The sequence below is a fragment of the Lepidochelys kempii genome, chromosome 1, assembly GCF_965140285.1.
Source record: "Lepidochelys kempii isolate rLepKem1 chromosome 1, rLepKem1.hap1, whole genome shotgun sequence".
Lineage (NCBI taxonomy): Eukaryota > Metazoa > Chordata > Testudines > Cheloniidae > Lepidochelys > Lepidochelys kempii.
In genome coordinates, this window is record NC_136380.1 from 32,121,597 (window position 1) to 32,139,699 (window position 18,103).

Sequence of the window (18,103 nt, forward strand, 5' to 3'; positions counted from 1 at the left end):
CTCTTAAAAATCTCCAATGATGGAGATTCCACAACCTCCCAATGCAATTTATTCCAGTGTTTAACTACCAGGACAGTTAGGAACTTTTTCCTAATGTCCAACCTAAACCTCCCTCGTTGCAATTTAAGACCATTGCTTCTTGTCTTATCCTCAGAGGTTAACAAGAACCATTTTTCTCCCTCCTCCATTTAACAACCTTTTATGTCTTTGAAACTGTTATTATGTCCCTCCTCAGTCTTCTCTTCTCCAGACTAAATAAACCCAATTTTTTCAATCTTCCCTCATAGGTCATGTTTTCTAGACCTTTAATCCTTTTTAATAATTTTTGTTGCTCTTCTCTGGCATTTCTCCAATTTGTTCACATCTTTCCTGAAATGTGGTGCCCAGAACTGGACACAAGACTCCAGTTCAGGCCAAATCAGTGTGCGGTAGAATGGAATAATTGCTTCTTGTATTTTGTGTACAACACTCCTGCCAATAAATCCTAGAATGATGTTTGCTTTTTTTTGCAACAGTGTTACACTATTGTACGGACCCAGAACTGATCCCCACTTGATATGCCCTTCCAGCTTGACTGTGAACCATTAATAACTACTCTAGTATGGATGGCGAACTCCTCATTCTCTGACATCTCCAAACAAAATCTAAAATCACGAGAATTGGCATCACTGACCTTCAGTATGCACATGACTACATCATTCTCGCACACACAGAGGCCTACCTGCAAAGTACCCTAAGTCTTTTTGCAGATGCCTATCGCAGTCTGTGTCTCTCTCTCAACATCAGGAAAACCAAGGTGCTCTACCAGCCCTCACTTGCACAAACTCTTCTTCATACTCCACAAATCACCATAAGTGGAGAGACCATTTTCCATATGTTGGCAGCCACATCTCCCAAACGACCAGTATTGACTCATAATTGAATACAAGATCTGGTGTGCCAGCACATCCTTTGGAAGACTACTCAAATGAGTCTTCAATTATAGGGATCTGCAAACGCACCAAGATCTTGACTTACAAGGCAATTGTCATTCCCACCCTTCTCTATGGGTATGAGACATGGGTAACTTACAGACGACATCTCAAGCGGCTGGAGTGGTTCCAACAGCACTGCCTCAGGAGGAGTCTCAGGATAAGCTGGGAAGACCGACTCACTAATATCAGCATTCTTTCTGTAGCCAACATCAGCAGTAAAAAAAAAGGTGCAGGCCATGAAACACCAACTCCGCTGGGCTGGCCATTGTGTATGCATGCCTGACACTCACCTTCCGAAGCAAATACTCAGCTCACAAGTTAAGTTAGGGAAGAGGGGCTTGCAGAGGGCAGTGGAAGCACTTCAAAGACATACTAAAAGTACACCATAAAAAGGGAGGCATCAATCCAACAAAATGGAAGGATTGGTGCAGAACAGAACACAGTGATGCCACATCATACACCAAGCCACAGCTCCCTTTGAGGAGAACAGACATACTCATGAGACAGAGAAACGGCAAAGGAGGAAAGAAAGGGCACAACAATCCAGCCAACAATTATGTCTCCTCCAAAATTACACCTGCAGAGCACGAATTGGGCCCCTCAGCCACTTAAAAACCCCCAATGAATCCCTTTGGCAGACATCATCCTCACATTGAGGGATAACCTAAGTCCTCTCTGGGAACAGTTTTCCAACCAGTTATGCCTCCACCTTATAGTAGCTCCATCTAGGTTGTATTTCCCTAGTTTGTTTATAAGAAGGTCATGCGAGATAGTATCAAAAGCTTTACTAAAGTTAAGCTATAACACATCTACCACTTCCCCCAATCCACAAAGCTTGTTATGCTGTCAAAGAAAGCTATTAGGTTGGTTTGACTTGATTTGTTCTTGACAAATCCATGCTGACTGTTACTTATCACCTTGTTATCTTCTAGGCATTTGCAGGTAGATTTTTAAATTATTTTCTCCATTATCTTTCTGAATACTAAAGTTAAATTGACTGCCCTGTAATTCTCTGCATTGTCCTTATTCCCCTTTTTATAGATTGGTCCCATAGTTTTCTCTCTATAATTAGAATAGGAGCTAAGTGTGGTATCTGTTGGGAAGTGTTGAATTTTTAGTGTCAACTATTCTAAATTACATTTACAGAGGTGAACCCCATTTGTACCAGCAAAATCTGTTCTTTTCTTTCTTGTTTTTAATGCACAGATGTTAGTGTGCAGCAAGCTGCAAGGACAAAAAAGAAAATCCAAGTTGTGGCACCTTTGGAAATTTTGCCCTGATTCAGTTTGTATGTATTGAGTATGGCTGATAGTGCTTTAGAGTACATTAACGCTGAGCCTTAGAATATTACTTTTAGTACTCCAGTGATCTGGGATGCCACACGCAGGATTGCAGTAGTCTTCATAAATGTTTGAGAAAATTGTCTGAATAAAATCCTAGTAAAATCCTAGTAATTCCATGTTGTGCTTAGGGACTTAGCCACAGTCAGGTGTCTCAGATATAGTTCAAGCTTTGCTGAGCCAGGTGGAAATTAAGGCAAAATCCTGGTCTCATTGAAATCCATCAGTTTTCCATTTCTGTGAGTCAAGTCCTTTAATAACAGTCTCCACAGGAAAGAGCAGGAGGTAATAATATCACACATTGCTATGAAGACTATGACCTGCTATAGACTACACACTGCTCAGGGTTTACGAAAAAATCCGCAATCTGAATGCCATAGTTAGATTGACCTAACCCTAAGTGTAGATACAGCTAGGTTGATGAAAGAATTTTTCCATCAACCTAGCTACCATCTCTTGGAGAGGTGGACAAACTACATCAACGGAAAAACCCTTTCCGTCGATGTGGAAAGTGTCTTCACTGCATTGCCTTAGCTATGTAGCTGCAGCTGTATTGTAGACATACCCTAATGGTGAAATCCTAAGCCACTGAAGTCAATGTCAAAACACTGATGGATTTCAATGAGACCAGGATTTTGCCTTAATTTCCACCTGGCTCAGCAAAGCTTGAACTATATCTGAGATCTTTGTGGACACTGCAGGAAAAAAACATGGTCAGTAGATGGTTTCCAGATATTGGTGAATGAGCACTTTACTAGTTAGGTTCTGTCAATCTGTTTCTTCACTTCAGCAGGTGGGTATTGTAGTTGTAAGAACACTTGATAGAGTTCTTGTAAGTGTTTGTCTCTGTCTGAGGGGTTGGAGCAAATGCGGTTGTATCGTAGAGCTTGGCTGTAGACAACGGATCGTGTGGTGTGATCTGGGTGAAAGCTGGAGGCATGTAGGTAGGCATAGCGGTCAGTCAGAGTTACTCTCAATGCAGGGGGCTGGACTAGATGAACTCCCAAGGTTCCTTCCAGCTCGACATTTCTATGAGTCTGCGATCCAGCTCAGTAATTAAAATTTGTTGCCATTTCATGGGAGTTCAGTGTTAAATCAGTTTGGTGGTTATTCCATTTCCTACTGGACATGTGTACAAGTCTCAAAAGCCACCAGCACTGACTTGTCACCATCATTGGCAGTTTTAGTAGAAGAACCAAGCCTTTGGAAGATCATTGAAACTGAACTCCTAGCCTATGGCTACACTGCTTTTTTGTTGTGCTAAATAACACAATTGTAGGGCATAGTGCAGAGTTGACACAGACATTTGTTCTAGTTACATTTAGGAATTATTTTAGGAAAGTTTTATAGCCTACATTATGCAGGAGGTCAGACCAGATGATTACAATGGTCCGTTTTGGCCTTGGAATCTATGAATATGAATTTATGAACTCTGCAGCTTAGTGTTAAAAGGTCTATCAAGAAGCGTCTGCATCCTGGGACAGATTTTGGTGTAGTGTATACACTGGAATTTCGTTCTCAGATAACACATGTTAATGAATACATGTTAAAGGCATCTAAAAATTCAAGTATTGACATACCCAGGAGGTGGTCTCTCTAGGGTTGACACTAGCAGGTCAGGGTGGAGTAGTCTGGACTAAAGCTACCTATGTTGCACTACCACTGCCTATCCGGGTCTGTGGACAAACACATTATTTCAGTCTCTAATAGAGCTATCATTCTGCTCTTGCCTAAGCTCCAAAAAGAAAATTATGATTATTAACCCTGTCATTTATTTTACTGTCCAGTTCCTTGCCAGCTGATTTACCAGCAGACCTGCTTGAAAGCCCTTTGATTACTCAAGTCATTCTTTTCCTTTTATATCACAAGAGCTGTGAGATGGTTAGAAATGTAGCTGGAACTGTGCATAAGATTCATTAAGTAATCTCCCTTAAAATCTAGCTCTCCCTGCCCAAAAAACTGTTTTATTTTAAAACTTGGCTTGTATAAACTTTTATAATTTGTAAAATTGCAGAAGTGGCTTTTCATATACCTGGAACTGACACTATACTGTTGAAAAACATCACCATTTTGCAAAGACTTGTAATGTTAGATACACTAGTTTAACTGCGTTGATTACAGAGCATCCTGAAAAGGAAAATATAATGGGCAGCTCACTGCAAGAAGAAAGAATGCGTCTTAAATCACTGTCCGTTCCTAAATTAGATTATTACTTTGAAGGTAATTTTAAATTTTAAAACATTTTATAACAAAGTTTCAGGTGTATTCACTTGTTAGATTACCTTTTAAGAAAATTCAGATAGGTTAAAGGATAGTTGTCTAATGTAATCATGTTTTTTGTTATTCTCACTATGCCATATTTCAACAAACCCTATGTCTTCTATACGGTGATTTATTTGCCTAAAGAAAGACAGAAAATATTTGTCACCATAGTGTCACCGTGTGCACTGGCCTGACCTTTCATTGCCCCTTCTTTCTTCTGGAAACTATTATGCTGCTATATTGCATTGCTGAGAGTGGTGACCAATTTTATCTTTGAAATAAATGGTAATACATTTTGCATTAAAATGAGACTCTGCTTTTCCTCCCCAATAAATCTTGTGGCTTATATATAATACCAGGGGGCAGTATTTTTCATGATCAAGGTCATGCAGCACATTTCCCCCCAAGTGGAACACTGTACAGGTGCCTTGATAATTTAGTGAGTACACATTACTGAGACGTATGCTTTAAGTAAATTGCTCCAAATTACAATTCAGCTTTCAATCCTAGCTTGCCTTTCCTCAGATGGGGTTTTCTCCCTTTATTGGCTGCACTGGAGGCAGGGTGAAACCTGTCCATCAGGATAGGGCCATAGCTCCTTGAATTCTTGATAGTCTTTTCCTTGGGGTGGCTCTGCTCAGCTAAGCAGTTCAGGCCAAGAGGAGAGCAAATGGACAACGTGTTCGTTTCAGAAGCACTTTAGCTCTTTGACACTCTGCAGCTCCCACTGATTCCTGGTTCTTATGCCTCCTGGGATTTGAAGAGATAGGTTTCTCCTCATCTCACCCCCTTCCTATCAAATATGATGTTAATGATACTGTCTCCAAGAGACAGTCTTCAGAGTTTGTATCCTTTTGAGATGAATGGACAAGAGGGATTCACACCTCTCCTGCAGTTATTGTTTCAGCCTCTCTGTCTGCCGCAGATTCAGCACAGCATCACTTTGCACTTAATTGGTATTTGAAAGGTTTTCATCACAACCATAAGGACTCATTTTTTAAAAATCAGGCTTAGATTCTATAGATGCAAATGAACTTGGGATGGCTGCTGCCCTACTTATAATTGCTCCTTGAATGTCCACAACATGAAGGACAAAACAATGTAAGTTACTGTAGGCTTTCTCTGCAGTAATGTACTCTGCTGTTTGTGGCGGAGGAACTATCTGGTAAAGAACATCATCTCACTTCTGCCCCTTCAAATAGGCAGAATCCCACAGAGCACCTGAAAATGCACTTAGACTTTTGTAGGACTGGGAAATAGGAAGGAGTCCCCAGGAGATGCATTTCCCTTTCTCCTGCCACCTATGGCTAGACTGCATGAGTGCATGTAGGCAGAGAGGAGCACAAAAGGTTTATATAATAATCTACAATGGGTGAAATTTTCCCCTATGCATAGGATCAGTGCAAGACTGATATGCCAATTAATTCCCACTAATGCCCTCATAGTAGGAATTAAGTGATACGTAGGTCTTGCACTGGCCTCGTGTCACATGGGTGAATCTCACTCAATAAGTTTTACTTAAAAAATAAAAAAGATAATAAAACTTGAATAGGAGATCACAGAAGGAGGACATAATTTTAAATTTTGGAATATTAAAAGTGGCAACAGTGTTTTATTTTCCATCTTTTCAAATCCAAATTTCTCTTTCTAGCACAGTTTAGACCAGGCTAAAATTTCAACCACCCTACACAGAGGGTGTGATTTTGCACGTTTCTCATGAGATCCAGTGACTTCAATGAAGTTACTCACAGAGTTTGGAGAATCAGGCCCACACAATACTCCGGGGAAAAAAAGGGTAAACAGAAGTCACCAGAACTCATTTCCATCCCTGTCCTGCATTGTGTATAGCAAGTGCTATAAATCATATTTTGGCCACATACAATTAATTTTATGTTCTTTCCCTGTCATCCTCTACTTTTTTACCCTTCATAATTCTTAGATTTGTTTTTTAAGGTCACTGTTAGTTTCAGGTGGGATAGCTTGTGCTTAATATTGAAATACCACTCAACAATAATGTAGTAGCCAAGTTTTAAAGATAAAGTATCAAGGATCATATTTTTACAAAAATACAATTAAAATTCACCATCATTAAGTGTCAAAGGAGAACTAATCCACTGATTCCTCCCAGAGCCTATTTTGAGTTAAAGAGGCAGAGGGAATAAAATGGGTGTATTGCATCCTTTCCTAAGTAGGCGGATTCAATGATCATTCTTGCACACAGTGGCAGCCATTCTTAATCCTGTTTGTTAACCCTAAAAGATAACACCATGGAATCTGCCTATGTTTGAGATAGCTGGTACATGCTATTACAGGATACAAACATTTTTTTATAATTTTCAGGATAACTGTTCTTCCAGATGGGAGCCTACAAATCCTGAATGCTTCCAAATCTGACGAAGGAAGGTATTTATGCCAAGGAGAAAATGTGTTTGGTTCAGCAGAAACTGTAGCCTCAGTATTTGTTAAAGGTATGGAAAACCACACCGATTAGTTATTAATTATATTATTAATTATTATTATTATTATTATTATATTGTTATAGATTATTGATTATTTGTACAGTAATAGCTCCAGGAGCCCCGGTTATGGACCAAGACCCCATTGTGCTATGGCCGTTGCTGCACAGACACAGAACAAAAAGACAGTACTTGCCCCCAGAGAGTTTACCAAAGATTGTGCCAACAATTGCTTCCCCTCTGTTGAATACATGCCCATAATGTTTTATGATACCTATGTGTCAGAAAAACTAGTACATAAATTAAACCTTTCCAGATTATTAAATTAATTCTGTGTGTAAAAGAAAAGAGAGAGAAAAATTAGGAGGTATATACCTATGGCTGTTAGACATGCTAGCTGCCAAAAATAATTATCCTTTCTACATGCACACAGTGAATAAAGTATAGCAATAAAGTCCTATTTTTAGCCATAGAAATCCTAAAAAGAAATGGTTAGATTAGAAACCCAGCAGATCATTGCCTATTTTCTAACTACTCAGTTACAACTAGTTTCCCAGCCACTGGGTTGCTATTTAGACAAATGAAGTCTAATTTATTGATAAGAGATCAGTCATCTTAAATTTACACAGCACTTCACTCTGAGTTATAAATCAGCAATGACTAATTGACAGTTCAGAGAGCATTTTCAAAAGATACATGAGGGATACATTCCACTGGCAAGCAGCAATATGTTTTTGACACATAACTCTAGAAATGAAGAAACAGAACCTCTGGCTATCCAGGGGAAGTAGTTCAAACTTGACCATTACAAAGAACTAGATCCTTAACTGCACTAAGCTTACACTTGGGTGTGAGGGAGCAGAATGGTGCTGGTGATTCAATTTACCCAATAGGAGAGGCTCAATCCTACAAGTTGCTGAGTACTCTGTGCCCAATCCAGAAAAGTTTTTAAGCACACGTTCAGGTATGTGTGTATTTACAGTGACTTTTAGGACCAGAGTGCTCTGCACCTTGATGGATCAAGTCCTAAAGTTGCTGGGGATGATGGCTCAAAGCAGGGCCAAAGCAGGGTTTTATTATCGGTCCCAGGTTGCTGTTCTCTAAAAGAAAATAGTATATGCTCCTAGCCAATACATACTGCTGCGGACTACATTCCCAGTATTATTGTCAATAAAAAGCATATGCAAATCATGAATAAACCCCCCCAAATCATGATATTGGGTTCTTTTGTTTGTTTTCTGGTGTTTGAGTCTTTAGGGTTCAGGTTTTCAAACTTTTCCCTGCAACTACGAGAGCTAGAAATATACTCTTTTTTTAAATGAAAGTTGAGATTGTTGTATAATCACAAGATTCCAGGAGCTGATGCTTTAAAAAATATTCTTTGGCTCATGATGAAATTATGAAAGTTGGAAAAATCATTTCTTGAGGACAATGCACCAGCCAGTGTGATAGTGGGTCTTCCTTCCCAGCATTCCTTGTGGTGACTAGATGAGATTGTGCCCTCATGAAGATGAGGAGATTATAGCTGTCTCTCCCCAGTCTTTGCTCCCTCCCCACTGTGGGCCCACATACCACAGTGTACTTGACCCTGTGTACTCAGAAACAAAAAACCTTCAGCCCAGCAGGCAGACAAGACTTTTAGAATTAAACAGAACTCAAGCAAATGCTATATTGATGTTGGAATATCACAAGACCTGCATTTAATTATTACTAATTCTTCTGTTTTCAAGAACCAACAAGGATAGACCTGACTCCCAAGAGGACTGAGTTAACCGTTGGAGAAAGCATTGTTCTCAGTTGCAAAGCGATTCATGACAACACACTAGATGTGACTTTCTACTGGACTTTGAATGGGCAGCCAATTGACTTTGAGAAGGAAGGCGGACATTTTGAAAGCATCAGGGCAGTAAGTGAACATATTTTATCTTCCGTAAAGTTCTAACAGTTCAATCTGTTTATAACTTAGCCTTTCCCACATATGACATGGTTGAAAGATGAAAAAAATCCACCGAAGGTAAAATGAAATGTTATCGAATGGAACTACTAAATGCACTTCATTTGACTTAATTCAAGCAGCTTTAATCAAAAAGAAAATAGCTGTAAAGCTCTGAGTCCCAGTAATATTAGTGAGGCATCTAGTGATCCTAGTAAGAAAACAGAAGATACTTTGAGCCAAATTCTCATCTTACTCATACAAATGATTCCATCAACTTTCATGGATCTATTAGCATGAGTAAGGAAAACAAGAATTTGTTAGTAGCCAAAACTTCAATTACGGTTATTACTCATGTTGCTGTTGTTTTCACAGATGATGTAAGTTACATAGCCATGAACACATCCCCCCAAATGTGCTCTTTACTCACACAGAACATATTTTAATCTGTGAATACCAAGCAAAACATTTTCATTTTCAAAACATTGTGTGAGGTTTTAGCTCTGCGGCTCTCATTACAGTCAATGGAAATCATGTGACAAAAACTGTTCTCACCATTTTGAAATATTACGCTTTGTTACCGTAACTATGTAACAATTAGATAAAGTCAAACAGCCTGGTGAACTAATCTGAACCTGTGCCATGTAAAGAGGCTTGAACTTTCTGAATGGAAACAAACCTCTTTATATAATGAGGTTGGCATTAGAATGCCCAATAATTCACCTTATGTTCTTGTTAATTAAATGTAAATCAAACATTCATGCAATGTTAACATAGCTAAAGCAAGCACAAAAATCAGGAAATTTAAAAAGTTAATATTTCTAATATACATGGAATGTAGTAGAGTTAAGTTTACAGTAGAAAACTCAAACGTTGTAATCTAATTTGTCTGGGTTCATATTACTATATTACCAATATTTATTTATATATTGCATTTAGCTTCTCTGGTTTTATTTTTTAAAATAAAAACCCTTAGTGAAGTGCATTCTTACTATGGGAGTCCTCAACAGATACACCTTTATCTGGGCATGCCCAACATTCCAAATCACTCAAGGATGAGTAATAATAAATAGAAAAGTGCTGTTACTTGCATACGTGTTCCTTCAGTGACACTAACTTTAGCTTCACAATTCTCTATTTCTGAGCAAAGTAATTTTCAATGATAGAAGTGAGGAGATGCCAGTTTTGTGTGGAATATAGGGGACATTGGACTAAAATGAGTAACATCCCTTTAAATTAGGGACCTTTATGGGTTTGTCTGCTCTTGAAACACTACAATGGCATAGTTGCAGCACTTCAGCATAGGTAATCCACCTCCCCAAGAGACATTAGCTAAGTCTACAGAAGAATTCTTCTGTCAATGCTGTCTACACTGGGGGTTAGGTTGGTTTAATTCCACCACTCAGGGGTATGGATTTTTCATGCCTCTTAGTGACGTAGCTGGGTTGATCTAGCTTTTCAGTGTAGACCTGACCTAAGAGGTATGTCTCACACGATCGCTCAGTGCAGCTGAAGTCTTGATACAGTATAATCCTGTATAATTTTTGTTGTTCCAGAATACATAAGCACTGTAGGGTAAAGATGGTTTAACATTATGATTGTGCTGCTCATTCTTGCTATTTGAGTGGCTTCAGTGTTAAGTATAATGACCGTTCTGGTGCTTTATGTAGTTCCACAAAGCTACCTCCTAAGTAATTCCACAAACAGAAGAGTTTATTAACACTGATGCTAAATTCCCACCTGTGAAAATTACCCATACTCCAGTGATTACAATCAAAAACACAAAGCACATCTTAACAAGACTTGTTGCCTTATTTGACTGTGTATTATGTCTTTAATTATGGTCATCTATAAATAACATTGCATTATTTCTCAAACTGGGGACCAAAGAACAATACTCTGAAGGTGCTGAGTCTGTTACTTACTGAACTAGCAAACATTCGGTACATACATCAGTTTCGATGCTTCACATGTATCACTGGCAAGAAGTGAAGTGTGAAAATGTTAGGTTGAAAGATGATGAGCATGCAGGGAATAGTAAGAAAGGGAGAGGAAACTAACATTGAAGGTAACTACTACAGAATTCATTTTTCCTCCCATTGATTTAAAAGGAACAGATGGGCAAAAAAAAAGTGTGTGTAACTCCGTCACATACCAGATAGGTTTAGACAAGTATGTAAATAGATATAGACAGCATCCTTTGGCATTAGAAACATCCTGTTTGCCCACCAAAGTACTCTGTGTGGAGCAATCTCTGTAATTCAGAGAGGCAATGTTGCATGGGAATCTGAATTTTCAAGAGTGATTTATTTCTATTATTTCTTCAATTCCATTTGGACCAAACCCTGAAATCTTGCAAAACATTTTATTTAGGGTTTTCTTGGAATTTTTTTTTTATCGACATTAATGTTTATTTGTATCAATGAGTACTCCAGAGTTTGGACCCTTTGTTAATGAGTAAAATTTGATATTCTAGCTGAGGATTCCTGGTTTTGCACGTGTGTATTTTCATCCATCTGCGCTCTTTTTAAATATATATTTTTAAATTAATATAGTGTTTATGACAGCCCTGCAGAATGAATTCTTGTGTTTAGCCATAGATCATTACAAGTAAGGAGCAGCATTGCCCTGCTGGTGTCCCTCATCCCTGACCTTGAAGAATAAACCTAGGCATAAAAGAATAGTTTTGTCTCTATGCCTACTCAGTCCTTGACCTTTGCTGAGACTACTAATAAGGGAACCAATAATTACTAGTTGTGAGGGTAGTTTTTATTAATGTGGACACTTGAAAAGAGACTTATTAATGCATTTAATGCAATGTACCAGGCATTGACTGGATGGTAACTACTTTGTCACTAGTGACATGGGGTATATTTGGTCTGGTGACCTAGAAGAGAGATCGAGATCGACCACGTAGCCGACCACCAATCCCCTAAGTTTTCAAGTTTCTCCCCAACTTCACTCTTTTGTGTGTCTTTCATTTAATTAATTTTAAATTTGTAATTCATAAACACTGTAAACAGGCTGAACAAAGATTTATATGAAGCAGAATCCATTAAAATATCAAGCTGTTCTACAAGAACAACTTTACTCTTCATCTGACATAAAATGCTGCACTAATTAAAGGGGGTCACTTTAGATAACAGTAATACCTGTCAAAAGTCTTGTAGAAGAAGGCATGCTTTGCACAGTATTTGGATAGTTACTGCTATATGAGCTTTGTGCCTAAGGCCTGGTCCACACTAGAAAACCAGGTCAGTTTAACTACATTGGTCAGGGGTGTGAAAAATCCACACCCCCAATTGGCATTGTTAAGCCGACCTAAGTCCCCATGTAGATAACACTAGATCAATGGAAAAAAATTTCCATTGACCTACCTATTGCCTCTCCAGGAGGTGGATTACCTGTGCAGATGGGAGAGCCCCCATGTCGGTGTGGGAAGTGTGTACACAGAAGCATTACCACACTTCTCATTCCTCCTCTCAACCCCAGTTTTTAGTTCTTTATCATCTTGCAGCCCATTCAACTTAGGAGTGTGCAAAATTCTACCTGCTTAAGTGTTTTGCTGCTCGTAGATCATCATATGTCGTCATATATGATCACTGATGTCTTGTGAGAAGGGCCTACTGCAAACGATGATACCTGCCAGCGTCGAGCAGGACTGGACTATCTCTTATAGGACTCTTGAGATCTCTGCTAGAAATACAGTTGTGACCTGGATTGCTTACTCTTTGTAACTGAGTATAGATCCCTAGCGATAGAGGATCTCCTGCCTCAGAACCAAGGTCACTCCATGCACCCCTTCTTCAGTCTCTCTGTGTGGATAATTTCTGACTAAATGCTAGTGAAAACTGTGCTGCACAGATGTGCAACCTATCCTGATAAACAGCAGAAAGGATTTCACTAGAACCACGTATGCAGCAAAGTGGAAGAGATTTTCTGTCTGGGCACAGTGACAACACCTATCACCACATTGCATGGACATCACCCATATATCAGATTACTTGTTACAGCTGAAGTCATTAGGCCATTCAGTCATCTCTGTGAGGGCTCACCTGGCATGCATTTCAGCAGTTTACCCACCAATAGACAGATTCTTGGTTTTCTCTCACCCTCTGGTGATCCAGATATTTGAAAGGCCTAATCAATCTTTGACCCAGTACTTAACCAAGTCTCATTCTTCTTAAGTTGAGGAAACACTTCATACTTTAGATGTTTGCAGAGCTTTGGCATTCTACGTTTACCACACTAAGGTGTGCAGAACCTCTAATAGGCTTTTTGTAGTCTATGCCGAGAGAGTCAAAGGCCAACCAGTGTCAACTCAACGTATATTACACGGGATCTCTGACAGTATCAAGCTTGGCAGATGTCTCTCCTCCACTGAGAGTAATGGCTCACTCCACTGGGTCCCAGTCCACTTTGTCAACCTCTCTGATTTATGGTCCTATAATGGACATTTGTGAAGTGGCAACATGTGCATCTGTACATACCTTTTCCAGACATTATGCCATCACTCAAGCATCTTGAGACGATGTCAGCTTCAGCAAGTCTGTGTTGCAGTTTCTGTTCAGACAATCTGAAGTTCCACCATCAGTAAAAGAACTATTACAGAATTACCTCAAGTGGAATGTCTATATGCACAACACATCTTGGAGAACATTTAATGTAGATAAGTACCCATTCTTTCCTCTCAGCACAATGTCCCAGACTCCTTTGCAGCAACTTCGAACATGTGGTCCACTCTGTCAGCTCCCAGCCCTGGATTACCCCAAACAACCGCTTCCTCTTCTCATATTCCCATACTGTAGAAGGCCTCTGGAGAAAGACCCATGAGCATCAATTCTTATATTAGATTATAAAATTTCTCAGACAGGGATTATCTCCCGCTATGTGTTTGCACACCACCTAACACAATGTGGTCCTTAATCCTGAATCCTTCTGGGTGCTAATGTAATATACTTAATAAACAATAATAGTAACCAACCCTTCTTTCTTCTAAATTGTCTTTATATGTAAAAGGGGGAATGGGAAGAATACTGTTTCCTGAGATTTTTGGATTATGGGAAAGATTTCTGCATAGTGCAGAGCATGACTACATAATGTGAAACAAGTAATTGTTTTATTTTTAATTAACTAAAACATTTGAAGTCTGCAAACATCAGAACGTAAAAACAGCAAATGCTTGAGGTGTACAAAACTAAAAATTGAACAGCATTTAAATTGTTCTGAATGTATTTATGAACAGGAGTCGGCTTGAAGTCAAGAGGCCCATCATAGGCTATGTATAGTTGTCAGAACAATTTAAGAGAATTTATCATGCTATTATTTATCAATCACTGTTGACTGTACAGAGGTGCCATTGCCATGAGGTTACTGTATAAAATCATTAGTTTGCTTTAAAAAAAAATTCACTATAAACTAGTTTGCTAATCAAATATGCACTGCCAGCAAGACACATTTGTGATATTTCATCAATTTAATCTGACTAGATCTCACTAATGAAGGTTATTGTGCTAACTCCAATACAATATGAGCCATAGATTCAGCTAACCTGAGTGCAGGAATAGCTGGAAAAACATTTTGTATGTTTTGAATTTGAGCTTAATTTGAACAAAATGACATTAATAAACAAGATTTGTTTCATGCTTAGTGCCAAATCCTTGTCCCAGGGCAACATTGCCGTTGATTTCAGTGGGATCCAATTTGTGGAGTCACTTTTGGAACATAAGGGAAGACAGGCAGTTTTTCCAAATGCCTGGGACCCAAATCATTCAAAAATAACACTTAATCTTCACCCAGAAAATGGCCAGTAGCTTGTGCAGATCACAGAGAACAAGCATAATGTGCTCTTTGTATGACACCCAGTTTAATAAGCAGAACACTGTGCTCTGTGCTAGCTGCAATCTCCACAGGTTTGGCAAGAGTAACCTGCACTGTAGTAGTCCAGCCTCAAGGTGAGAGCTCTGCTTGCAGAGCTCTGCTTCTGAAAGCCAAAGGTATACACTTTTTGCCAAATGTAAATGATAAAAAGAGCATTGAGCAGTCATGTTATGCACTCCGACTGTTGTGGAGTGGAAACTGATGGCCTCTCTGCTTATGGGAAATTGGCCCACATGGAGGTGGTAAGATTGATTTAACTGATCACGAACACAAAGAACAGTCACATCAACAGACGCTACAGGAGCTAGAGACTGACTGACACTACAGCTGCAGATGAACACCTTTTATGACAACCTCCAACATGCAAGTCCTGGATCAGCACTTCGCTGCTCCCCCATTGTGAATTTGCAGATTCTTGATGCTTGCTAATTGCCATCTATTTCTAACACTAGAAATCAAGATGATCTGCTTTTTGTGCTGTAACATTGACCTAAAAGAGAATGTTTGTGAGGTACTGAATTCTATAATGATTATTTGGTATAGGTAGTGGGCAGCACTTCCAAAAGCTCAGGTCTCCTAACCCAAAGACTAAGACCGGGTAGCTGTCACATCATTGTTTGTGTCCATTTAGCATATTGAATTCTCCTGCCTGATAGGTTATTTTCCAAGAGAGGGTAGTTATAGTCACACAACTAAAGGTGGGATGTGGTTAGAGTGTGTTGCGCTGGAAGGGGATTATTACAGTCAGCATGGAGAGTGAAAGGAGCTGAATGGCAAACGTTTTTAAAAATGAAAGGCATTGTACAGGGTTCCCATTTTTGTGTATATTTCCTGATATACCTCTCCGTTGAAATTTATACAGTGAATTGCATAACACCATACTGACTGTTTGCTCCCTGGCAGAAGTGGATGAAACAAACTGTAGGGTTTGGACAACCTACGGCGTAAAGATTAGAAAAGGACAATGTGATTAAACTCTCGGCTCTATTTCTGTTGCAAATAGACTATACTCTGTAATTGGGGAAAGCCTGTAAAGGTGGGAGAGTTAATGAATCTTCTCAGTCTAGAGGTAAAGGAGAGACAGATTCCTAGGGAGGTTTCCTAGCAACTGCTCAGGATGGTGAAACGCACTGTCATGGAAAGAATGACTACAGACCTTGATACTTTAAGATCCACATGTAAAAGTTACGTTCCTTCAAAGCAACTCACAACCTATTATCATTTATGAAATAGAAAACAAAAAATCACATAATTTATTCCCATCAGAAGTAACTTAAATTAACTTCATAAGTCACTCTGATACCATGGTGGTTGGAGTGGTAGAAGACTCTAAAGAGAACAGAATAATTTACACATTCAGAAGATGTAGACGACCTGAGCTTTGATTCTCCTATGAAATTAGGTCACTACATCTAAGGCAGCAGCTAATGTTATTAATAGATAGCACCACAGTATGTGAAAAATTACCCCAAGCAGCAACCTATAGATAAAGCTAATTAAAAGCATTGTGAGCACACCTGTGACCTAAGATAAATTGCAGTACTGGAACAGATAAAGCAGTGCATTGATATGGCTCTTGTGGATACTGGGGCCACCTGTACACTAATAAATGAGATACTTTGGCGCATAATGTAAACAACACAGACCAGTTGGTTGCCCTAAAAAAAAAGTACCATTATTCCTGAAAAATGGCATCACTGGCCATACTATTAATTATGGGTTGTTTAATGAGGACCAAATGGGCTGGGGTTTGCAAAGGAGGTTAGGCACTCAACTGCCCTTAAAATTCATTAGGAACTGGGCACCTATCTTTCTTAGGCTCCTCTGGGATCCCAGCTATAGCACAGAAGAATACATGTTCAATGCTCTATGGAGCTTTCCTTGTATTATGAGCTGGTGTACACCTTTCAGATACCAAATGCACCATGTGGCTAGGTGACGTTCAGAACTCAAAGCAATGCAGATATCTTTGTAAAAAAAAAAAAAACTTTGTTGTTATAATGGTGCACTTCTTGGCAAGTGTCCACTGACACTGTGCGTGAAGAGCTACACCATAGCATGCAGCCTTCCCATGGATTAACTGAACTAGAATCTGCTTTTGTTTAGAAGAGAACTCACAAAAAACATGGCAATTTCATGACAGCACTCATTTGAGCTTTTAAGACTATTAGGAGCACATATTGACAGGTACCTCAGGCAATTCCATATCATGCTGGTCGAGTTTTGAACCCTTTTGACACTTCTTGCTTCATTGTAACCAACTTTCTTTTATCCTACCCAAAGGGAAACTATGTCTCTGAATTTACTGAAATGTTAGATTGATTTTAGCAACAGAAGTCAAAAAGCAGAAGACAGGGATTCTGGCTTTCGTTACTTTTAATAGCTATTGTATGAGAATTTTTGCTGCACTCCTATTAAGAGATCACTGTCTTTTAAACGATTTCTAAATCTGAATGTAATCTCACTTTTCAAACCTAAACATAAGCTACAATAAGACTGTACTTAGCTTTTATAAAGGGTAAACCAAACCACTTTGTAAAATATGCACACCAGTCTGCACCTCAGTCCTTTCTGGAAACAAAACCCAAGTCTTTTATGGTTCAGTTTGCATAACTATCATCCTCACTATCCTCAACTTTCTCTCTGTCACCCTCAACAGACTCATCCCTCTTCCAAGTCATCCAGAAAGAACCCCTACCCACGACATTCCCAGTGTGGAATCTTCACTCCGCAATCTCTTTTCTGAGGTTGTGGGTTTGGTCTAATCTTGTGAGCTCCCGGTCTTGCTTATGGTCAGTCATGTGTGCTGGAGAAGCTCCTGAGACCTGTTAAAAGTTGTTAGGAAATAAGAGAAAGTGAGTCTGATCAAGATTTAGATACGGTTCAACTAACCAGCCACAATATTTTAGATAAGCCATTTTTCCTTTTTGTCCTGTGTTTGCCCCTTATCTGTAAGTAAAGGATTTTGAATGACATCTGTGAGGGCTTTAAAACACATCCAAACCACCAAGGCAGACCTTTAACCTAGGCTTGCTTCAGGCCAGATATGCCTCTTCCATAAGAGTTGTCTTCAATACTGGATATGATAATCTCCATACAAATGCAATGTATTTCAGTTGCCATTTACAGTGAACAAATCCATTAATATTTCTACTAGGACTGAGCAACACTCCCCAGGTTGGATTTTCAAAAACAAAATGCTTTGGTCTAACTCTGCTCCCATTGAAGTCTATTGGAGTTTTGCCATACACTTCAGTG

The 18,103-nt window shown here is 39.1% G+C and overlaps 1 protein-coding gene across 2 annotated transcripts in view; it reads left to right on the top strand.

Annotated features, from left to right (window-relative positions):
• Positions 1-18,103, top strand: part of CNTN5 (contactin 5) — a 969,593-nt gene that overhangs the window by 872,169 nt on the left and 79,321 nt on the right. For both annotated transcript variants that reach the window (XM_073337877.2, XM_073337885.2), the window contains exons 14-15: positions 6,917-7,044; positions 8,763-8,938. In XM_073337877.2, coding sequence (XP_073193978.1) covers positions 6,917-7,044; positions 8,763-8,938 — 304 coding nt within the window. The remainder of the gene's footprint in view (positions 1-6,916; positions 7,045-8,762; positions 8,939-18,103) is intronic.